Source organism: Acromyrmex echinatior, chromosome 11 (assembly GCF_024713525.1).
Source record: "Acromyrmex echinatior isolate Ae372 chromosome 11, ASM2471352v2, whole genome shotgun sequence".
NCBI lineage: Eukaryota > Metazoa > Arthropoda > Insecta > Hymenoptera > Formicidae > Acromyrmex > Acromyrmex echinatior.
Window position 1 is genome coordinate 6,229,496 of NC_141862.1, and position 25,586 is coordinate 6,255,081.

At 33.5% G+C, this 25,586-nt stretch overlaps 2 protein-coding genes across 8 annotated transcripts in view; one reads left to right on the forward strand and one right to left on the reverse strand.

Annotated features, from left to right (window-relative positions):
* The first annotated feature begins 455 nt into the window (after nucleotides 1-455).
* Nucleotides 456-3,455, forward strand: LOC105150348 (glycosaminoglycan xylosylkinase). 3 transcript variants are annotated; one of them, XM_011063365.2, is made up of 6 exons: nucleotides 456-621; nucleotides 1,239-1,610; nucleotides 1,804-2,104; nucleotides 2,306-2,574; nucleotides 2,723-2,949; nucleotides 3,138-3,455. In XM_011063365.2, exons 1-6 carry the CDS (start codon nucleotides 604-606, stop codon nucleotides 3,364-3,366), a joined length of 1,416 nt encoding a protein of 471 aa, XP_011061667.1. In that variant the 5' UTR covers nucleotides 456-603; the 3' UTR covers nucleotides 3,367-3,455. The 3 variants fall into 3 exon arrangements, with proteins under 3 accessions (XP_011061667.1, XP_087267230.1, XP_011061666.1); XM_087411104.1 differs by lacking the exon at nucleotides 456-621 and adding an exon at nucleotides 632-908 and having other exon boundaries at nucleotides 2,417-2,574; XM_011063364.2 differs by lacking the exon at nucleotides 456-621 and adding an exon at nucleotides 633-908.
* A 355-nt stretch (nucleotides 3,456-3,810) lies between these two features.
* sick (sickie) overlaps nucleotides 3,811-25,586 on the reverse strand; it is a 174,494-nt gene continuing 152,718 nt past the window's right edge. For all 5 annotated transcript variants that reach the window (XM_087411097.1, XM_087411095.1, XM_087411096.1 and 2 more), the window contains 7 exons: nucleotides 9,874-9,957; nucleotides 9,113-9,763; nucleotides 8,384-8,919; nucleotides 7,679-8,209; nucleotides 7,163-7,365; nucleotides 6,515-6,882; nucleotides 3,811-6,188 (listed from right to left, as the gene is read on the reverse strand). In XM_087411097.1, the coding sequence (XP_087267223.1) occupies nucleotides 6,030-6,188; nucleotides 6,515-6,882; nucleotides 7,163-7,365; nucleotides 7,679-8,209; nucleotides 8,384-8,919; nucleotides 9,113-9,763; nucleotides 9,874-9,957 (2,532 nt within the window). In that variant the 3' untranslated portion in view covers nucleotides 3,811-6,029. The remainder of the gene's footprint in view (nucleotides 6,189-6,514; nucleotides 6,883-7,162; nucleotides 7,366-7,678; nucleotides 8,210-8,383; nucleotides 8,920-9,112; nucleotides 9,764-9,873; nucleotides 9,958-25,586) is intronic.

Consider the following 25,586-nt stretch of genomic DNA (forward strand, 5'->3'; position numbering starts at 1 on the left):
AAGATTTGTCCAAACAAAAAAGGAATTTGTCTCGAAGAGGGATTTGTCTTGTGCTTTTTTCGTGCTGAATAAAAACGTATGGATATATATATATATATATATATATATATATATATATATATATATAAAACATCAAATTACACATATTAAACAATAATGATTTCGTGTCAATTTCAATTATATAATGTTATAGAATATTTTTAGATGATTACTTTGAAAAACTCATTTTTCTTTTGGATAAGTTTTATGAAGGAAATCAATACAATAAGGCTTCAAATAATTCATAAACATCCAAATATTTAAAAGCAACTTAATAGCAAGTAGTTTCTTTTTTGTAAAAACGAACCAAGTTTAAAATTGTAAAAGCATTTTACATATAATGTCCAAGAGTTTCATTCATCATAGCTGCATGACATGAATGAGACAAGGGACGTTAGGACTATAGCTAGGACGCATGAACACATCGCTCCGGCGCGTCTTAAGTGGAGTCGGAGTGGTGAGTAAAAATGGCGACGATGTCTAAACGCGAATGAAACGTCGGCGATACTCGACGATATTGGCGAACAATGAGACTGACGCGAGTTACCAGGTGACAGCGAACGCATGGCCAATTGCTTCAAGGTGAAGATGTGAATCTTCGAAATAAACATTATTGCTGACATTTGTTATCACACGCCGATATCGATTATTCGAATGTTCGAATGTATAAGAGATTTGTAGTGACTTTTAAATTATAAGAGTTGCATCGAGTTTATTGTTAAAATTCTTGTGTATCTATATAATTGTGATCCAATTGGAAAACGGGGAAATTCAGTTAACTATAATTAATGATAACTAAGTATATCGATGTTGATGCAACAATCTCACAGATGTTACAAAGTCGCCATAACATCATAAACAGGAATTACGTAAATGTCGCCAGTGACGCGGGAAATTTTGTTTCTCATCTCTTTAATATTTTGTGTGTAAAAGTATATTGAAAAAAATTATCTTCACAATTTATTAATTTTGGGAAATTATCTTGTATATCTTGCAATATAAATTTGTAAATAATAAAAAGAAATGTATATTTAAATTAGAGTTAAATCAATTAAATTATATTTTAAAAAGAGAGTTAAAAGAAAATTAAGTTATTGAGATATATAATTTCTTCATGATTTATTAAAGAGTAACAATTAATATAATTTTATTATTAAAGAATTATAATCGCAAAAATTAAAAATTCATAAAAATTGCAGATGATTGGCCGACGTTGCGCTCTTTTCGCCTTGAGCATCCTTTTGATCTTAGTCCTCAGCGTAAACATCTATTTCATCCGAATGATTGTTGAGAGTTCTTCCTCGCACAGGATGTACGCCAAAAATTTACCGGAACCGAAAACTAGGCAAGATCCTTCCACGCCTTCGCGATTCGATGAAAAAGATTCGCAGCTGCAATTAAAGTCAATTGTAAAGATTATCGGCGAGGGGATCAAAGAAGAGATTCGTTCATTGCCTTCCAAGTATTTCAAACAGAATACAAGTTATACTATCGTCCTGGAACGATTACTAGCCGAGTTGACGATAATGCCAAATGTCCGCGAAGACATTTGGAATATTCCCAATAATAATGTTAGTTAAAAAATTCTTTGAAATATTTTACATTTCATAACGTAAGAAGTACAAAAGATTTTTAAATATAATTTAGAGAAAGAAATAAATTTGAGAAACAAATATATATGTATGTGTGTATGTGTGTGTGTGTATGTGTGTGTGTGTGTATGTACACAAACTCATTTTTTATTATATATATATCTATATCTAGTGGCCAGATGCACATCAATTGATACCGCCGGCAGCACCGGAACTAGGGACTATTTTGGAAGTTTTGCGGAGGTCTAAAATAGTCCGTGCAGATAATGCTCCATTGGGTACACAACTGAAGCTTATGCTTAATCTTGAGAATGATATAAAAGCATTATTCAAGCCACAATGGTACGCCAGAGATACTATTCTACATGGATCAGTGTACCATGGCAAGGATCGCCACAATGCTGAAGTGGTGGCTTTTCATTTATCGTCCTTGTTGGCGTTGCGAAGAGTACCACTCGCCGTTATTCGAAAACGTATGTTGAAGTTAAAATGAGAAAGATTGAAAAAGATCGTATATAAATTAGACTTCTGCTTATTTTTAATAGAAACTCTTCTAAATTTTTTAAAATAAAAATTACAATAAAAATCTTAATTACAATTACCTTTCTTTAATAAATATTAATTAAAATTTTTTGTTATAAGTTGATGAAGTGAGAAATGTAATACTTTTGTAGTTGACCTGAAAGAAGAGATTAGTAATCACGCGACACCAGCATTATACGCAACCATGTATCAAGAGGGTAACAATACATGCCTATACGGTGTTTGTCATTATTGTTCTCCAGCCGATCCTGTCTGTGGGACGGGAGATGTATTGGAGGGTACCCTCATCTTTTGGCTTCCACGATATTTAAGATTAGTCAAACATCGTCATCCTTGGCAACGAACTTATAAAAGAAACAAACTTGCTGCGTGGGAAATAGATGAGGACTATTGTGATAAAGTACATTGCTAAGATTGTAAAAAATACACACACACACACACACACACATACACACACAAAATGTAATAAAAATATATGAAAATTCATGAAAAATACGATTATAAATGATGTTTGATGTGGAAAATATAGAATTGATTTTTTCTTTTAGGTAAAAGATTCCAAGGCTTATTCACCGCAATCGTCGAGTAGACTCTTGGATTTGATTGATACAGCGATCTTTGATTTCCTTATGGATAATGGTGATCGGCATCATTATGAACTCGCACAAAATAATTTTCATAATCCTGCAGTGCTACTGATCGATAATGGAAAGAGTCTAGGCAATCCTGATGTTGATCATCTCGACATCTTAGCGCCTCTATACCAGTGTTGCATGTGAGTATAATTTATATTTGCTGCAAAAGTTATGGAATTAAAAGACATGAGAAGTCTTTAACATAACTCTTGCTTAAAAAATTTGAATCTGTTAAATAGCTTCCTTGCTCATTACGTTTAGAAACTGCGTAAAAAGAGACAGCAATTAAAGAAAAGAACAAAACTAAAACAGATGTATTTTATTCTAGGATTCACAAAACTACGTGGGATAGATTGCGATTATTTAGTGGTGGATCTCTAGGTATCGCATTAGGTAGACTTCTTGCACACGAGGCTGTAATGTCAGATGTTTCTTCACTCATCACAAAGGCACACTTAAATGCTATGGATAGAAGACTGCTTACCGTTTATGCCGTAATAGAAAATTGTCTGAAGAAAAAGAAGTATATTTCTAATGTGATTTTGGATCATCGATAATCTAAGAACAATTCTTATAGGACGAGTCAGAATACATAAATATAAAAATGTAAATGTTCCTTATAAAAAATAGATATGAAGAAAATGAAGATTAATTGTTTAATTAAAAGTTAATAAAATTAAAAAATTAATAAAAAAATAATATTCAAGAGAAATTTTACGCAGATAAGAAATTAAAATAAACATTCTTTTGTAAGAAGAGATATAAGAAAAAAAATATTAAAAAAAAATCTTAATTTAAATTTTTTAAAATTTTATTTGGTAATTAGAAAATAAATTTTCAATTCTTTTCAATTATATAATTTTAGTTTTAATATTTTGATGAAATATTGTTTTTTATAGAAAATATTCTTCATTATTTTCTAGAAATAATCCCTTGAAGCATGACAATTTTTTTTTAACTAGTAAATAAACGTAAGGTTTAAAATGAGAAAGGTCAATAAGACAGATTTGAATGCAATTTATTTGATGACACAGTTAATTATCATTATTTGAATAGAGTTTGAAGTGCAGCGCTGTGTACAGCGTATATATAAATACAGTACAAACGTAAAAAACCTGTAAATGCGACTGTATTATCGTATGTGTTGCCCGTACGTTGACATGCCCTCCTCTTCTTCATCGCAGACGGAGACACCATGCCATCGATCATGTACATTATTACATATAGTCTTCGTGGATGCCGTTATCTCCTGTGATCGTAACTATTCAGTAAACATCACATTTTTAGTTTTCTTACGTTCTTTTTTATGAGAATATAAGATATAAAAGACACCGTTACTTTTTTTAAAGTCTTATCTGAAACATAATCAAAACATCTTTTTTTAATTTAATTTTAAATTTAAAAAATTGAGAATAAAATTGATCGAAATAATTATAACTTTATATTTACTTTCTTGAGTAATGTTTTTAAATATTTATTCTAAAATTAATATACAAAATTAATAATTCATGGATAATTCATAAAAAAAGATTTCTTTTCAATGATAAAAAGAGTATATAAGGATTGTGTTGTCAACTGCAAAATATGATACATTCCAAGAATAAAGAAAGTAAGAATAAAAGATTACAAATAAATAATTATCACAGAAGATATCGGGGCCCATTCGTATGGGACTTCAAATCGAATTCGCACATCTAGCGTAATCTATCTTGGTTTGTGTTTCGTATTTACAACGTTACATGACCAGAATTATTCACGTACCTTACAAACTAGTTAGAAATTTCATTTTTGTCGTGTGTATATATATATTTATATATTTATATATATAATATTTAGCGCCATCGTCGTTCAGGTATGAATGTATATACTATCTATATATATATTATATTAACATTCTTTAATTAAATAGAGCTTTCGTAGCAAAGTATGTATAAATAGACTATTTTTGCACAGACCATGATCCTTTCGAACTCGTTCGCTTTATCTCATCTGACTGCTTATATGAATGAGAATCGTCTGTTTATTTATCCTTGAGATCTGTCTACATTTAGATAATTTTACCTGAAAAATAATCGGACGAAAGAGGAATTTCTGTTCTTTGAGAATTCCTCGGTTCGAAACCGCTTTCTTTTTACGCCATTAATACTGTGTAATGACAAAATCGATACGATTTTTTTTCAACGCGCTCGTATCTTGTCATGATTGAATGAAAAAATGCGTTCCATCAAAATAGAAACAGCTTCCGCAAACGGGGCAGCGTATAGAAATTATTGCATCACGTTCGCGTGTACGCTCCATGAAAAATTAACAGGCCGAAAGAAATTGGTCAACGATCATTTAGCAAAATCATTTGATATTTCTAAGATGTTAATATCTGACGATAAATTAAAAATAAAAAAATGTATTTGAAATAACTTGACCAAGAAGTTAATATTTTTATTATCTCTGATATATCTTTTTTTTATTTCCATTTATTTTATTTTTGTAAAATATAGAACAAATTAAAAACATTTTATTTAATTTTCCGAATCCTCAATGACTTTAAATTATAACATTAAATTTCAATTTAATTCGATTTCTCTTACAAAAAATGTAAAACTTATCTTTATAAAATTATTTCTTTCGATTTATCTATTTTTCTTAGCGAAAAGTCGCCGTTTATCCATTTTTCGTCTTATTTAATATTACATATCACACCTAGATGCTGGATGCACGTAGAAATCTATAAATATAGGCCAGCTTTTATAGGCATCTCAAATCCCTCTTAGCTTTTCATTTTATGAAGCTTTTGTTGGTATTAAAATAGTGCGATCTTAAAATAGCTGGCGTTTTGTGATTTCTTTTAATCTTATTGCATTTCAGAGGGTTCTTAAACGTGCAATTTGATGTTTATTACGATAAGGAATTATCGCTAATGTTTAATTGCGCTCTTATCTCAATTCGGAAGTATGATTTAGTGACACCTGTAACTTTCTTTCTTGAGTTTTAATCTTAGAAACATTGCACTGATTATTTTCCCTGATATAAAGATACTCCTCGTTTAATTATCTTTTATTTATAAATAATTTTTTCTTGCTCTGAATTCGGCGATCGGAATAATTGTTTATTTCTCAGAGCTATTGATTTTACCTTTTTTGTAATATTTTTAATTGAACGGTCGTTATGCATATATATATATTGATCTTTCGGCGATGAATTTTGTTTATGATATCTTGCTAATTTAGAGTGCTGATTCTACTCCTCTTGATGAAGATGTCGAACTACTCAAATCCTCTGAATGACGAGTATGTGATGAATCAAGAGACGTCACCGAGTCGCTGTCGTTACTATGTGGACTTGAGTAATTAGCTGCTTCCTGAAGTCTCATTAGCATGTTAAGCTATAAAAATAGATATAAGAAAATTGAAGTCGACTAATTAATGAAATTGGTTACCATTGAACAGCTTATAATACATATAAAGCGATGTAAATAAGTAAAAAAAATTTCTCTACAATTAATATGTAAATTTCATCTTCTTTCTTTTTGTTACAATTGCTATATTTATTTAGAAAAATATAATTTTCTATAATGCAAGAAAAATATATAATTTATTTATTTAAAAATTATTATTATTATTCAACAGTTTATTTAGCTGAATTTTTTAAATGATGAATATCGCGTTCTGCATGATATATATTTTAAAGTTTCTGAATTTCAATACTAACCAGAGGATCTCCTTCGGTATCACTATGAGTACTCCCAAGGCTCTTCACGCTGGAGGCGCCTACACCGGAAGTGTGCCCGCTGGAGACGACATCGTATCCCACGTCTTCGGGTCTCAGACGTAGAAGAGCATCGCTGCCGCCGTGCACGGCATGCGTCGAAAGCCATGGATAGCTCGATGTGATGAATTGCGCTGGATCTTCCCATGTCGATTCGCTATTTCCATTCCCGCTTACGCGTCTTCCGTATAGCGTCAATCCTTCCCTGACCGCTTCCACTAAATAAGGTATTACCGAATAGTTCCACAGATCGGTAAACCACACTTGAGATCCAGCCACTTCCATTGGACACGATAAAAACAGCCGTGGTCCTGATTAATTATTAATATTATTATTTATTTATAATTATATAAAAAAAAATGACAGCAAAATTAATAGCAAAATAATAAAATTTTATCACAGGTTCATAAGTATTCTTTAAATTTTGCAATTGAAAATCATTGATTCTATTATTTTGCAACGATACTAGAAGAACGATAGTAGAAAAAATAGCAAAATTGGTGAGAATTCTTATTTAAAATTGGATTTATTGGACTCGCAGAAATTGTATCTTCTGAAATGTGGAAACATATTTTAAATATTTCTAGTTACCTATGGTGACATCAGAGCTGCTATGAGTTTCTAGGAATTTGTTAAGATGCAGCCATACACGCGGCAGCCACTCAACTACTGCCGCCATTTCCGCGTTCCTTGTCCCGGCGCATTCGCGTAGTTCGTGCTCCAATAATTTCCTTCTCAAATAACGTCCTAGAAATCCCTTGACCGGCTCCATGTGATTTGCACATAATACCCACCTGTTTAATTACATAATTAAAATCTAATTTATTCAGAGATCGATCTTTTATCTCCTTCTATCGTTAATAATTAAAAAGATTATATATATATATATAAAATCTTACTTTGTAAAATATAATATATAATAAATTATTTTGTAATATATTTAAACTTTTAATCCTAAAATTAATTTTTAGTATTTGATTTTTTTATTGACAATTTTTCTTCAAGATGTTTTAATTACATTAAGAAATTTCTAAAATAATTTTACATTACATGCAGGTACATTGCATTAAAATTATAGATTAAATGTGTTCACAAAAATGAAAGTACCTGAAATTATGATGCAACTGCAAGTTGGTGGTACTACAAGTGGTCTGACTCATGGTACCGATAATAGCAGGACACGATGAATGCCTAGTTCCTAAGAGTCCGCTGAAGAGTTCGCCCAGAGATGCTGCGTGTTGAAGATTTTCTAAAATAATTACCCTAGGTAGTTCATCAGCAGCATTTGAATCGCATCTTTCAGCGATGTGCGCGAGATACTGGCGCAATTCCTTGCTGGACTTATGATCGACATTGAAAGTCGCAACGGCAGCAGCATCCTTCGTGTCATTGTCAGTATCTACTAGAGCGTGTGCCAATTTTCCAGCTAAGTAACTCTTCCCTGTACCACTTGGACCGCACAAAATCACTCTACGATGTTCCGTCAGAAGAGAGATCAGTCGCTGAACGATGGAACGCGGTATCAAGGTATCCACCGCCAGCCAGGAATAGCCTGACAGCACTAGATAAATAGTTTTCACGTGGCCAACTAGATAGCCGCAGGGTAATAACTCAGGATGCTGAGAATCGGTAGTGCATCTAAAGTAGAGAGAAAAGTTTTAATTATTTTAGATGGCGATAAAATAGACAAATCTTAATAGGAAGCGCATCCATAGAATTTAAAATGTATCTATTGCATAATTAAAGTTGTATAAGTAAGTAGAGGTACCTTTGAATTTATATTATTTTAGTATTTTTTAATTAAACACGCACCTGGAAGCTTCGCCGAGGTGATACGCGGCGACACATTCGACGCCAAGACCCAGATTCGTCACAGGGTCCACTCGGGAAACATATTCCTTGAAGCAACGTCTCACTATAGAATCCAGCGCGTCCCAGCTGGTTTTATTGCTGATGCACACGTTGGCAATTACACAATGCGGTGGCTCGCCTATGGTGCCGTCGGCGCAGCTCCCGGTAATCAAATTATAGTTAAAATTTCGCTCACTGCCGAGATAAACGGCCACATTGATTCTCTTGCCGTCAGTGTCTTGCTCGAGAACTGGTTCCGTAGTTGTTGCGCTCGATGACACGACGGAGTGTTCGACCGGGACGTTAAGATCTTCCAGTTGATCGGCCGTGGAACTGACGTCGCCGTTTGACAATGCTGCGACACTCGACGCTACTTCAGTCATGCTGAAACGTCGATCTGGGTCACTGGGTAGAGAGGACTGCGAGGAAGTGAGCGACTTTGAGGTCACTAGTCGTTGGAGACGCTCATTGTTCTGCTTCAAGTTTAACATCTCGTACTATAAAGGAAAATGATAAATTCATATAAATAAATCATTTTTTCAGAGATATAAAAATTATATATGCTCTTTCTCTAAATAAACAATTTGAAATATTAATCCTAAATTGAATTCAGCTTCTCGAAATTGAACTTATTTAAATTAAAAAATATGAATTTCTTTGTTAGTATGAATTTTTTAAATAAAAACTCACTCTCATCTTGATGACCGTGTCCTTTAAAGACTCCAGCTGATGAGCCGAAGATAATGCTTCCAATCTGATATCTGTGAGCACCAAATCCTTCTCCCTCAATTGTTTCTTCAATTCATCCACATCTTCATCTTCTTTCTTGTACAATGCCGAGCTGCTCTTGCTTCCAGACAAAGGATTCTCATGATCGGGAGATTTCTGGCCGTTGCTTCTCACGGTTTGTGCTCTCGAAGACTCGTGTTTGGATGCGGTTGGCAGTCTAGGACTGTTGGGAGCGCTCAGATCACCGCCAGGGCTCTCCTTGCAGTCCTCCGCGTCAGAAACCGAACCATGCCGGTTTTTGCGCGACCTCGAGAAGGCCTTGGAGAAGGAGCTGCGTAACCAGCCCTTCTTTTTGTGATGACTGCTGGCCGAGCAGGCGCTGCTTAACGAGTTCAGAGACGTCACGCTATCCGCGGATAGCTGTCTTGCCATTGATGCACCCTGATGATTATTGCTACTGCTATTGCCGGTGCAGCCGGTGGTACCGGATTCGGAGTCACCTAAAGTATGACGCCGACCACTGTTCGCAGTTGGACCGTTGTTCAATCCAGCTTCGGCACTCTGCTTGCGGAGTCTCTCGATCGTTTCTCGCAGTTCCTGAAGCTCAGAATCCTGAAGAATCGCCGATAAAAAAAAATTTTTTTTGTAACAAAAACATTGTACATCTGCATCGAGTATCGAACGTGTGAATGATAAATAATTAATATTTTTAACGTTTTTACCTTTTTCTCGGCTGTAGCTGTGAGTTGCTGCAATCTCTGAGTCATATTGGACAGTGATTGTTCAAAAGCTGAGACCACATGTGCCTGAAACAAGTAAATAACATGCAATTTTCAATATTTATACATTTTTCAAATATTTTGAAATTCAAAATTTTCGTTAAAATTATTACATTTCATTATTCAAATAATACTATTATATAAATGTTTAGGCTTAAGTGTTAGTATATATATATATATATATACTGTATATAATTTTATTACACAATTTTATATTATACACAATGTATATATTAATTTTATTTTAATATTAGGTATTGGAATTAATTCGTAGCGTTTTTTAAATGAAAGAATGTTATTTATTTCACATGAGCATTAAAAAATACATTAATGAAAGTACTTCCCATCACTTTCTACTACTTTTGACCATCTTTCGGGCAGTGAATGAATAGCGCGTCGGAAGAACTGTTCATCTTTAGATGAAATCCAGGAATCGAACCATTTTGTACAATCTTCGTAAGATGTGAACTTCTGCTCGCACAAGCTATGAGCTAATGATCGAAACAAGTGGTAGTCGCTAGGTGCAATATCAGGAGAATACGGCGGGTGCGGTAGCACTTCCCATTTAAGTGTTTCCAAGTATGTTTTTACCGGTTTTGCAACGTGTGGGCGAGCATTGTCGTGCAGCAAGATGACTTTATCGTGTCTTTCGAAGTATTCCGACCGTTTTTGCTTCAATGCACGGCTCAAGCGCATCAGTTGCCATCGGTAGAGATCTCCAGTAACGGTTTCATGCGGTTTTAGCAGTTCGTAGTATATGACACCCTTCTGATCCCACCAAATACAGAGCAGGAGCTTTGAGCCATGGATATTGGGCTTTGCCACTGATGTTGATGGTTCGCCGGGTATAACCCATGACTTTCTGCGCTTTGGATTGTCATAATGGATCCACTTTTCGTCACCGGTAACAATCCAATGCAAAAAACCTTTTCTTTTCTGCCGTTGAAGCAGCAGTTCGCACGTGAGAAAACGTCTCTCAATATCCCTTGGTTTCAATTCATATGGGACCCAATGTCCTTCCTTCTGGATCATGCCCAAACTTTTAAGACGTTTTCCTATTGTTGAGAAGTCAACTTCCAATGACGTAGATAATTCTTTAAGTGTTTGACATGAGTTTTCATTGAGCAGTGCCTGCAAATCGTTATCTTCAAATTTTTTCGGCTGACCAGGTCGCTCCTTGTCATCCAAGTCGAAATCACCAGCTTTAAAACGTGCAAACCACTTCCTACACGTTTGCTCAGCCAGAGCATGTTCACTATACACATCCACTAAAATACGATGAGCTTCAGCTGCACTTTTGTTCATATTAAAGTAATGAAGCAAAACTCCCCGCAAAAACACTTTATCTGGCACAAATTTTGACATATTCAATGAATTATACAGTATTGTTATTTATGATTTCAAGAAAGGTTATGTACGGCAAATGACGTCCTATGATAGATGTTTACAATGTATACAGAACTATAGGTAACAACGAAATAGTGTACTGCTTGTGCCATCTCTTGTAAAACGCTACGAATTAATTCCAACACCTAATAATTACGTTGTGCCACATTGTACTATTATTTCCTTACTTAATACGCAAACATAGTTTATATTTATTAAAACATAAAAATGCGTGACATAAAATCCGTATAATTGTACATAAAAATATGACTCTATCAAAGCAATTTCTACGTTATCTTAAACAATACTTATATATTTTAAGCAGCGTCTGGCGAGGTAATTTCGATGAACGTGCGCGGGGCGGAGATTAATAGTCGTTATAATCTCTTTTACAAGAGGTACCTATCGCGCTGCCGGGTCGGAATATCAGACTCGTGTTTCTCGTCACGTAATTACTCTCTCAGGATCAAGACATGTTTTCAACGCTACGTTACGAGGCAAAGAAGGTAATCAGCCATGGCGTAGGAAGAAAGTCGACGAAACGCTCGATAATCTAAACTGGAGCATGTAAATTCTCTGTCGATTTCTTTCTTTGCTCTCTCTCTCTCTCTCTCTCTCTTCAATCCGATTTTCTTTTTGTCCATTCTCAAGCAACAACGGTCGATGGCTCTCATTATAAATATTGTTTTTTTTAACACTTTTGCTGTTGCGACTGTAAGTCTCGATTTAGATTACAAGTTCGGTTTAGATTACAGATATTTCATTTCAGCTTAAGATAAAAGTTCGCAGCAATGTTGCATCTTAATATCATAATTAAGTTTTGATAATTTTTTTCGAGAGAGTAAATAATAATGTAATCTCATTATAATGCGGATGCAGTGACAGTTTTATTCTCGATAACCATTTTCGATAGTAAAATTCTCAAAGCCATAAAGAAGTTGAGAGCCATTGTGTTGAATGAATGCGAAACACTTCCTAAAGAAACACTTCATTTGATGTAACGTAAAGCGAGATGACCCATACATACGTTACATGATGACTCACGCATTTTCCTTAATGACTTGTTTTCCTTTTCAATTTTTTGCAAAAGAAAATAAGAAGAAAATAAAAGAAAAAAAAACGAGCGCTTGCCGTGTTTATAATATTTAACGATGCAGCACAATTTTGGGTAATCTCGTTCGAATAACATTGTACAAATGATATAATCATATAGTTATACATACATAATTATTATTATATAAATATTATTTGCTTTTATCACTTATATTTTAATTGATTAAATGTTATGTATATTTTCTATTATTTTCTAAGATTTTTTAAGATTTATTAATAACGATTCACATTATTATTAATTATATTCAAATTAAATCTAATATTAAATTAGTCTAATGGTATTAAAATGTGTTTGATATTTGAATTTTGAATTTAAATTGTGAGGAGACAAAAAGCTTACTCTTTTTATAAAAAAAGAAAAACCATTTGGAGAACGTGAAACTTACGGTTCTTTCTAACAAGTGGAAAATATACATAACATTTAATTGATTAAATGTTATGTATATTTTCTATTATTTTCTAAGATTTTTTAAGATTTATTAATAACGATTCACATTATTATTAATTATGTTCAAATTAAATCTAATATTAAATTAGTCTAATATGGTATTAAAATGTGTTTGATATTTGAATTTTGAATTTAAATTGTGAGGAGACAAAAAGCTTACTCTTTTTATAAAAAAAGAAAAACCATTTGGAGAACGTGAAACTTACGGTTCTTTCTAACAAGTGGAATCTTTATTTGCAGAATAAAAACATAATGGTTGAACTCGCTTTGATTGCTATATCCCGTTACGACGTAAAGATCCCAAGAGATTCCTTCAGGATCGACCTTTAAATTTCGAGTACCGGAATCAGCTGTTCGCTATTGTTTTCACGAACATATATAGTACCATCTTCTTCTTCTTCCTCGGAAATACGCGATCATAAAATTCTATGAGGACAATCAGTGGGACTTTTGCTTCGCAAAGGAACGGTGAGTATGGAGTTTCGTCAGGATCGTGAACAAAGGGATCGGTGGGAGCCGGGAATTCCGTTCGCGTGTAGGTGCGAGTCTAGAGTCGCACGTAATTCCGGAGGAATTATACCGCTCATAAAACAGTAACAGCAAACGTGGGACATGTAATTCGCTGCCGCGAGCGGGTGTCTCGGGGCCCATTGTCCTACCTTATTACTTTAACGTGCAACGTGAAATGACTTTCAACGTGATTCTGCAGCTGGGATATGCGGTCTCTCTTACGGACGTTGACCTTTATACTTTTGTAGAAAGGTTGTTGAAACTCGAGTAAAATTTGTACATTTGATCAAGCAGTATAAAAAACAGATAGTAATTTAAATATATAAGATATATCATACTCCAATTGTAAATTTCAGAATATAATATATTTTTGTCAAAGTTAATATAAAAATCGTAATATATAGAATTAATTAAATTAAGTTAAATTAAAAAAATTAAGTCGTACGATTTTCTAAGACTTTACTCTATTGTAAGAATTCTCTATAAATTAGTCACGATGAAATACTTTATGTAAGTCTTAAAAAAAAAGAACTGAATATACTTTTAGAAATAAAATAATTTTGAAAGAATGAATTTCTCAAAGAACATTTAATTAGAAGGAAATAGTGTTTGAATTCCGTGCGTGTGCTCAAAAAAGATAAAAATATTTACTCGAGACCGAATGAGGTCGTGAGTCCACTTGTATAAGCCTCGGTATGGGCTGTAAATATTGGCTCCCACGCTCGCTGTTAAAGTGCCCGACTTCACCTACCGCCGAGATGCATCCGAGAAGTGAGCATGTATGTACATGCTGTATGCTCGTAAAATCGATGACCCACCTACTCGCCTTACATCTTTCTCGATCACTTTACATCAACTTACGTTCAGATTGCGTTCGTTATATTTACGTTTACGTTAATTTCTCTTTCAAGTTGGAATTAGGTAAAATTAAGTCAATTTTGGATTAAAAGTTACATTAATAGTTGCTACATAGACTAGAAAAACGTGACAACTATGTTTTTATTGAGGCTCACGACAAATATTTAATTCGTATAATTATTGTTAGATGTTAATGTATTCCTGTATCAACTTGTCATAATAATAGAGAAAAGTTTCCTTTCACCGGAGGAAAAGTCTCGGTTTTGCCTCGTTGTGCATCGAGCCTAACGAAGGGTCGGCCAAGTCGAGGACGGACGGAGCTAAAAACTGGACCGGAAGCCTGCGGCAAAAACGCACGTGCCGAGGAGTAAAATGCATCGCGCGCGGCATACAGTGACTCGCCTTGTTCTCCAGGGAAAACACCAAGCGAGTGCCGGTGCATCTTGACGAGGGTACGTCGCGAGTGAACGGTTCAGCCGATATTTTAATCCTCAATGTCTATTTCAATTAATTTCCAATATCTTATTGCTATCTACAAAAATGTGAATAGAATAAACATAAATTAAAAAAAAACATAGATAAACATAATGATAAACTAATTCAAAAATCTATTAAACTACCGTAAAAAAAATCAGTGTTTTATATATATAATTAAACAAAAATTTTTAATGTTGCAATTAAGCATCGTGATGATTTTTTAAATATTCATTGCACTATTAATTATGTATTAATAACAATAATAACTATTTACTTTATAATTTTTAACAAATTAGGAATGTATAAATTTTCTACTTTCTTTTAACACAACTTTTTGTAACATTTAATTTGCATGAAGTCGGCTATATCATTTTAAATAAAAGTCATACATAATTTGAAATAATGTATCTCTCATAAATTCATATCACTGCGAAAGAATGTTAAAATTGTTTTTCTTATCGAGAGATTTCACGTATTTACGATGTACAAAATATTTCAAAGTCACATATCTATATATGTACGAAGATACTATAGAATGCTTCAAAATATAAAAAATAAGGAGTTCCATATGCATAAAGTAAATAACAATTATTGTAAAACTACAATAGTAAAACTAGAATATTTGTATTATTTGTAATCTTTAAAACATAATCAAAAGACTTAGAAGATTGTTGATGCGACAGACAAGGTTTCGCAGTTATTATATTGTATGTAGCTTTTAAGTACAATAAATTCAATTTTATGCGCCAATTATACATATTTTGGCAAATATCACAAATACAGACTTACATTTACTTTAAGTGTTCGTAGTATAATTATAAATTAATTATTTAGATATATTTATTTTTCAATTACATGATATGAAGAAACATATTCTCCATAAACGTTAATTATCTGTAAGAAATAATAATTTTCTGTAAATCTTTTTCTGTTTTATTGATATATAATTTTATGCAAAAAATTATTAAAATCATAAGTATTATATATAAAGAGATAATTTAATTTCTCAATTACTTAAATGATAAAGAATTTAATTCCATTAAATTTGATATACGAAGCATGGGCAAAATGCAAATAATCTTTTAGTATAATTCTGATCTCGAATTTGCATTTCAAATTTTTCGCAGCATCTTGTAACGTTTCACCGAAAAGAATATCGCACTTCTGCGGCCTGGGAACTGTTAGTCCAGATAGCTCGGGTCGTAACGCTTCGAGGATTACGCCGTGTTCACAATAATATACGTTATTCCCAATGTTCCCACAATGTAGCTCCTCGTATAATTGCTCGAGCAGAAAGAAGGGTGAGGGTCAATATTATACTTAATAATTAATGCCACAAGGACATTTTCAGGGTCAAGGCCTCAAATGCCTGTTCTTTTACATATCTTCTTTTCAAGTGTCTCTCCTTGAGAATGTTCTTTCTTAATATTTTATTGCTAATATATTTTACACAAATATTACTATTTATTTACTTTTTTTTTAAGTAATATGCGTGTAGGATATTTCATAAATAATATTATATTTTATTTATTAGCCAGTGAATACTCTTCATAATATTATAAATTTGAAAATAAAAATCGTAAATACAGAAAATACATTGTATTAAATTTTATATCATAAAATATTGTAATTTTAGTATTATCAATCGTGGCAAAAGAAACGAAAAAAAGAAAATATGATTTCATTTCAAAACAAAAAAAAACAAGAATATCTACATGTATATATGAGAGAGAATGCAGGTTTACACACGATATCCGGCCAAAAGTGCACCCTCGAAACACATAAATCTTTTTCTCTTCTACAGGAGTGGATGGGCCAAGGATTCCGGCAAAGTGTTTATAACATAACGGTTTGTCACAAATTCCAGTGACAGTTTTATATCCTTCTACCACGTGGCGTTTAAACCTCTCTTCGACGAAGAGAACAAAAAGAAAAAAGAGATTACAGTTTACGAAAATTGCTTCGCCAGGAATAGGCTATTTTAGGTTTCAATTTTCAGACAGTCTTTTTCTTAAGGAAAATGTTTTTCTTAGTGATTCAACCTTAAAAAAATTTGAATTTGAATTTGAATTTGAATTTATAATCTTAAAATATATTTTAAATAAAATTATTAAATTTTTAATATATGTATTATTCTAACTCCGTATGAAATATACAAAGAATAAATTAAAATATAAAATAAAAAACATTAAGATAAATTAACGTTAGTATAATATTAATGTTAACATAAATTGAGAAATAAAATTATATAAAATTATATAAAATTTTGAATAAGAGAGAAATGCATTGTATAACATATGAAATTCATACTGTAAAGATTAATTGCATGTTCTAAGCGATAATCAACTTACTTAGGCGGAGAAAGTAAGTAGGAGGCGTGTCGCATGAAGCGCCGGTGACTAAAATTGATGTTTTAATCAGTACAGTAGAGGTTCGAGATCGCGAAAGAGTGGATTGCATAAGACGGAATATACATAGAGAGAATTTGCAATTGACCAATCGTTTCTGATGCCAGTCAATTGTGCAATTGTCCCCGCAGGGTCTCTGATAATCATGAGCTACCTTTTTTCATTTCGTTTTCAAAAGACAACAAAGAGAAAGACGTGAGAAAAAGACTCGAATTTTTTTATGGATTATTCAAATCGTGTAAAGCACGTCCTAAGATTTATCAAGTTATTTCCTATTATTTAAATATAATCAACGACAGGGAATTTATATATATATGTATAACAGAGTTTAAGAGAGCATATTAAATGCAAAAATTAAAATTAAAGAAAAAAACTAAAACAATTGTTATTTCAGAAATATTTTAAACGAATGGTCGATCTTAGACGTAAGACGTAAAACGTAACATGCGATTTCAATTGATGACAGCCACATTGTCGTCGTCGGGATAAGGCACGATTACAAAGAGTGCCGAAGTATGCGCATAATTATTCAATCGAGACTACCCGTGATATTGTCGACCTACACTTTATATATGCGTCGCTGTCGTCTTTCTAAATGTACGGATGGAATGCGCCAAGCTCAATTTCGATGGCCTCATTATCGAATTTATCATTTCATTGCTTAACTACCCTCGTAATCGTCACTGTGAATAAATTATATCTATATATAATACCGTTTGGATGCACTCCGATTGATGTATCTATATGACAATTTACATACATAAGATGGGAATAATATATATTATTCCCTTTATTTTTTTCTTTATAAGTATTAATACTTTTTAAAAATATTAATTATGGTTCAGTAAATTTTGTTTCAATAGTATAATACTCTAATTATATATATTTTATTTTAATAACTAATATTTAATGTGAGAGACAGTTGACATAATTTTGTGTATGTGATGCAATCAGGCTTTTATAGCATATACATATAATATATCTCGATTGCAAGACTAATTGTGTAGATATTAGCGAAAAAGTTGCCACATGACTCATAAAGTTATCCGTTTGTTGCAGCAATATGACTTGTTAAATAAATTCCTCGCAAGATATTTCGCTGAAGTTTGTGATAATACAAAATAGATCTTACAAGTCTAAACATATATAATTATTTTATTGTATTTCTTATTATGAATTTACGTCGAATATATCACATAAATTAAATCCGTGCTTTATAAATTTTAAATTATAATAGTATTTCTTCATTATATAAAAGCTCAATAGTTTCTTAAAGATTAATATCTATAATGTTTGTTCATTCCAACGTGTTTGTGCATGTATTTTAAAATATAATTGTTATTATTATAGCTCTCGCACATTGAACTAACGACTTACAATAAAGTTGCGAGATGCAACCGTAATTTCGATGTTTCTATTTCTAATTAATGCGACCCAATTTACCTGTAAGGATGGGCAACTACGATGCCTATACTTCTTAGTGGCCAGCTCCCACCAGGGTATCACATTCTGGATTCCTCGTGGTTTCACAGGATCACTAACCGCATGTTCGTATAATGGTTCTAAGATAGGTCCATTCCCAGAGAATCTTCTAAGAGAATCAGGTTGATCCTTTGAGAGATTTCCCCTTCTCGGTAAAGTAGCGAAAACGTTAGCTTGAACTTCGGTTTCCTTAGATTCTAAAGAATTGTGTCTAGTTCTGGAAAAGAGATCTTGCCGCTGTAAGCGATTGGATCGTTCCGATTGCCCTTTAAGAATCATCTCAGTGGCGTCTATAATACAAAAAGGATCTTGTCGAATTTCCGTCAGGTCTTTAATAGTGTTCTGTTTTTGATTGACATCATTATCAATTGAGCAAGATTTCTTTAGATCAGAGTCGCCATGAGAGAACCTTTCACCATCAAGGACATCCTCACTGGACTTGTGAAGCGGTCTCGAAGAGATTCTGGGTCTTCTCGAGGGCAATGTGTCGTATCGACGATCTTTCAAACGATTCTCTATAGATCGCACCTGTTCTGGTTTGCCTGAAATCCTCTCCAGGACTTCGTTAGAAGTTTGTTCTTTCTTCAACAATGATTTCCCCTGGTCGACTCGAGAGCGATTCCTGCGAATAGCACTGGTGACTGGTAATCGATCTTTCTGAATCAAAATTTCGTCGTCTGTCGAGGATGACGAATCTTTGATCTCTACAGATTTGCTTCTTTTCGGGATATTCTTGTCGGTACTAGATTTTGATTGATTCTGTGAGTGACTTTTTTTCAATATTAACTCTTGAGAAATCCTGTTCCAGGCTGGATTTCGTTTCTGAGAATCGCAAACCTTCGGTAGTTCCGTCAAGGACTCACTGATTGCGTATAAAGATTCAGTGGATTTGCTTGATGAGGCAGTAGTGGATCCCGTCGAATGTCTGGACGTATTCTCAATAGATGAGGATCTCGGCAAAACTTTGGGCGGAAGTTTACCCTTCGAATTGGGTCTGTGAAGATATTTACTGGTATCTTTTTTGCATTCCTTTTCATTCTTTTCTTCAACAGCTTCATCAGCTATATCAGTGCTGATGGGCAGCATCGGCGCCATATTTCTCTTTCTCACATAACCGAAGAAGTTCCCAGATTGATCTTGCAATTCGCCTTTAGCGATCCTATTGATCACTCCGTAAGTTCCAGGACTCATCTTCATCACTTCGTAACTCTTATCGATCTCTGCAAGATTTCGGTTAATGTCTTCGATATATTTGGCTGTAGTACGATAGAGATCGCCGCTGGGAACATAGTTTCCATCAACTACGACCAATCGATGTTCGCGTCTGGGCTTGGAGAACACTTTTGGAATTGCATAGATGGGTTGTTGATTCTTGGAAAATCTCTGTTTAGTGTGCTCCGGATCATTCTTGACGACGGACGTACTCTTTAACTTCTTGAGAAGCTCATTTTTGGTATTTCTCAAATCTCTAGCGCTTTTTTGTTTACCATTTTCCACTTCAACGTAAGGATCATCTCTATTTTTAAAAACAATACAATTGTTTTTCGATTCTTTTATAGAGAGATTATTGAGATTCTCGACGTTTTCCTTGGGTTTCTTAAATACGTCGCGTCGATTGTTCTTGATATTAATAAAATTATTTTCCTGTAAAGTCGTGCCGATACAAAAGGGTTTCAAATTTGTCGGATTATTTTCCACTGGTACTGCATCATAAATTCGTCGATCGCAGTCATAACGAGCGCAGTCTTCAGGCTTCCATCCATAATGATCGCAGAAGTTGGTTTCAGCTTGAGGATCCCTCCTTTGCGCTTCATAATTCTTATCATTATTTTCTCTCAAACGCTGAAGATTGCTAGGTGGAGCGCTGTTTCTCGAGCTGCTCCCGTCGAGTTTATCTCGTCGGGAGAACGTCTTTAGCGTTACTTTGCGCGGCTCTTCGAAATCTCGCGACCTGATGGCACGCAGGGTGCCGTAATTCTCGATCAGTGGCTGATCCTGACCAAGATCAGCCCATCTGGGCACCTGTCGCGCATCTTCCGAAATCACGCGGAAGTTAGAGAGACGCGGCAGAGCGTATGGGCCACCTGCCTCTTTTAATAGTTCCTCGGAATCGGAACGATAGACGGCACGCGGCCTGCCGCGCGATCTTATAGTCGCATAGCCATCATGAACGCGACGTGAACATACATTTACGTCCATCTTTAACGAGCTGTTACAAACTTCTTCTCTTTGGCATGTAAAACCGGCAAAGATTTACATATTTTAGGGGACGATACATATTTTAGAAGATGACATGGGTCTTGAAGAAATGGATGAAGGTAACAGTCATTGAAGAAATATTTTCTTATTTTTAAAAAATCATATTTTTTCATTTAAGAAAAAAGTGAAAATGGAACCTTCTCCAAAGGACATGTATAATGATATGTATGTTTTATTTTTTATTTTGAAAAAGCTTTCTTTTATATATAATATCTCAAATTTATCTTATGATAAAGATGATATAAGTTAATTTTTAATTCATAGTTTATCATATTGTTTAAATATAATTTAATTGAATTCATATTTTACGTTAATCTCGTAGAGAAATGTTTGGATTTGCCGTGTATATATGTATATTTATTCTTTGAAATATACAATTTATGTCCACAATTTCTAATATCTTGCATCTTGAAGCACATCTTCCAATGAAGTTTAATCACATCACTGTTGTAAAAATCACATAGAGTCCTCTTCTATCATGGATCATTTACTTGACGACCTTTACTCATGATTTCAGCTACGGATCTCTGCATGAATAATTCATTATTTGCTTCGGAATCGTTTGCCTGAATATCGATGTAAGAAGAACAGATGTAACCGGTAGATTATTTCTCTGATACGTTCGCAATTACACTTCTTTTTGTAAATTATATGATACTTTAAGAAAAAGTAATTTCAGCAAGCAACAAAAAATTTTTTTGTCATATTTCTCTACCGTTATATTCGTTATTGTACATTCTGTGTAAAATTTAATAAAATATAATATTATATTATCATTTTTATAGGTTCAAAAAACTCTTTGTTTAATATTTTATAATCATTATGTATCTTTTATTTGTTATATTATTTTTTTCGATCACAATGTTATTTCAATCCTAGCTATTTTTTTAATTTCGGAATTCTTTGAAATTTCAAAATAAAAAGATTCTCGAGAATAATTAAGATAAACGAAAGGATTGACTAATAGTGCTCTCTCAAGTTAAAAGAAAATTACATATACGAGATTATGTCTAGCAGAGCACTAACTGTCATAACAGCAACATTGATAATGCTTTTGGATTTCAGGAACCGATGATGTAACGTTCTGAAATTATTTAACGATTTCGGGACTATTTTGATCGAACAGAAGAATTATTTATTTACATTCGTTGTAATTATACAATCATCTGAATTTATCTAAACAACAAAAGTAATAAATTTCGTACTAAAGGATTAATTCTGTACTGGAAAGATTCTCTAACGGATTCTCGCTTAAGTAAGATGCTATAATAAGAATCAATGACCTAAATCGACCCGGAATCATCCAGAGCATATTGACTTATCAACGAATGATGAGTGTGGACCGATAAAAAGTCTTCTGGTAGCATTTGAAAATGCGCATCTCTTATAATAATAATTACGACCATCTGGTAAGGAAAAGACATAGGAGCGATAGGGTCTGAATTAAAGCCAGGTGTCTGAATTAAATTGATTTTAAGATAAATGTATACGCTGACCATTATTTCCATAAAGTAGAAATTCAGAGATAACTATAACTACGCAACATGGAGAAATGCTAATCGACCAATTAATTAATATTATCATGATGACTCGTGAATCTGGAATTTAAGACTCGAAGTTATCCATGTGGATAATTAGCTACTCGTTAATTATAGATTATGCATCCTCTAGCTATATTTCTATTTAATTATAAGGTTTATATAGTAAATGTGATAATAAAAAGATTATAAGAAAAATAAATATTACTTGCATAACAAATATCTAAAACTATACTTTAGGAAATATTGTTAAAATAACACTTATTTTCATAATAATAATATATCTTTTTAAACTTTTCATTTAATTTAATTTAAAAAAAAAACAGAAAAAGATAAAAATTGCATTACGACCGATTACGTCATAAATATGAAGAAAAAAATTTGGGTACGCAAATTCCAAATATTCATTTTGTCGTTGGCTGATGATTAACATAAAGTCCATTTGTCTGAATTTATTTATTAACTTGCCACGTACAATCCGAAGCATCGTTTCGCTCGTCATGTAATCAAAGTTCATCTTGTCGTTGATTAGCATGAGGTCGTCATTCGCTTTTTCGGTCGTTAACGCGGTACGTAGATGCGTAGCTTAATGTAACGACGGACATTACAAGCGATTTACAACGCTTACAGACTCGCGAACGAGAAGCAGCAACAGGATGATGGATATGACAGCGCGCAAAATTGCCAATAAATGCTTTTACTGTGCGAAGAAAAACCAATTTTCCAAATCGAAATTGTTTCTCGTGTAATTATTTGTTATTTAATTACAAATGTAAAACTATTTTTATCATCAGTCCTTTATTAGATTTTTACAAAAAAGACGATGAGAAAAAATTTGATTTATTCATCTTAGATAATAAATTTATTTTAATTAATATATAATTTACATATAATTCAATTTTTATATATAATCAAAGTTATTCAGTATTTAATTTATATCTTGAATTGATATCTTTCTTTCTCAACAATTCTACAATGTTTGCTGTGTCGCCAATTTTCATACTAATTTGTAATTTTTAATTTTTAACAACTGAATTTTTCTCGTTAAAATTATATAAAACAAATGGTATTTTACGAGAATAAATTTCTAACTTGTCATGATTGACCGTCATTAATTATTACATTATTCACTTCCATTTGAAAGGACGTGATTGAAATAACATTGCGGTGGAAGGATACTTTCGAGCGAACGCGAAACGTCCTGCGGATGATATACAGCTCTTCTCCGTCGCGTCGGGAAACGACCGTCGAGGTCGACACGGATCGGAAACCATGTGCAAAAGAGAGCACTTCGTGATCATTATTGCGAAGCCAACCGTGCCACGCGAAACCAGAATGCGTGAAAAGAGAGCGAAACAGAAATTATCTGCAGAAGTTACACTTTTTTAACGTGCGCTTTAAAGATAACACTCCAATCATATATTACATTTATATTATTAAATCATGCATCTCGTATCCAAGAAGAAGGATTCTCTGTATAAATTAAGTATTTCCGAATGCCGAATTAGATTCATCCTATTTAAGTATGGAGCAAAGAACTCGCGTAAAAAAGTACAAGTAGAAAAGTCGAACCTTTCGCCGGATAATTAGCGGTTATTAAATCTCCCCCCCTCCCCCTCCTTCCCTCTTTCCTCTCTCCTCTCTTTTCTCTTTTCTCACTCTCCATCTCAACGTAACTTGTTTTGCCATTACGATTTCTCGTTCTACACTCAATTTTATTGCGAGTAGTTCGCAACAACCTCTCGCGAATGCAGCTTCCGGAATAAAGATCGAGCTGAGAAGATCTAGAAGAGATCTTTTCGCGGATGAGCGAGAAACTTGTTCCCGGGAAATTTTATGAAATTTCGTAATCTCTTGGTTATTCAGATATTCATGGAAATCAAAATAATAATATTGAATGGTTAAATTAATTTCTCTTCATTTTCATGAGAAAATAAAAGGACAGAAATTCAGAGAAAGGGAGAAAATAAAAGGGCAGAAATTCAGAGAAAGGTAGAAAAGGAATGCAAAACTACAGTCATTAAAGGCAAATAAAAGTTGCACGTCACGCGCTCGAAGGAAGTCTCCTCCCCTCGCCACATCCCTCTTCTGTAAAACGACATCCGCGGCCGCGACGAGGCTTTGTCCTCGCGTACATACGCACGCACACGCGTAATGCAGGTGCATTTATTCTGTCGCGAGTTGCCGCGTCTCTTTCTTTTTGGCGGCTGTATGATAGAACGCCATAAATATTAATATCCCCGTAGATGTCAATATGTCGCAAGTGTCTCGCCTCGTTGCAGTATTTTTTTCTCACCGTCTCGCCATTATTAATCTTTCTTTATTTTGTCGTCGTAGATTAATAAAGTAGAACTAAATTGTAACATTCTAGAAAATAAATTTTTTTTTTATTAATTATAATAGTAAAAATAGAAATTTTTCTCAAATTCGTTAACTCTTTTGACCCTTACAATTTTTAAATAGTAAACAACAATATATATTTACATTCTACATATATATTTACAATGCAATTATGAGAAAAAGATATTCTTCTTTCATTAATTAATAACGATATATAAATATTCATCGAATTACTGTATAATTATATTATATAACACTATTATACGTATGTATTTTTCTACATGTGTAGATTCGTGATGTTCAGCTAAAAAGAAATTCTTTTCGCGACATCTGTAACCTGTGCAACGTACAATTTTCCGCGAGATAGGTACATATTATATGTTACATGTACAAAAGACAAAAATGAAAGTCAGTGATTATGACTCGTGCGACAACGATCGCGGACGGACTTTGCGCAAAGAGGACGACAGCTGACCGAGCGATGACGCGCGCGGGAACTCCGACAAAATAATTACAGACTCCTGCGACGAGATGTAATCCCTCGGTCGGGCGATCGGCGCAAGGCATATGCCGGAAAGATCCGCAATTTGCTTTCGTAGCACGACAGGAGCGTGCCACGGTAATCGCACTGTCGCGTTGATTGTCCAGAACATCTGCATCAGATAAGGACGCGCCCGCATGTAAATAACTGAGATCGTATACTTTTCAAGTATCAAGGATGAAACCTCTTTAACTCACGATTAACTCTCTTTTTACAAATGATTTCATTAATAAACAAATATATTATTTTTCTCGCTTCTGCAAACCAAACAACTTTGTATACCTAATTTTAATGAA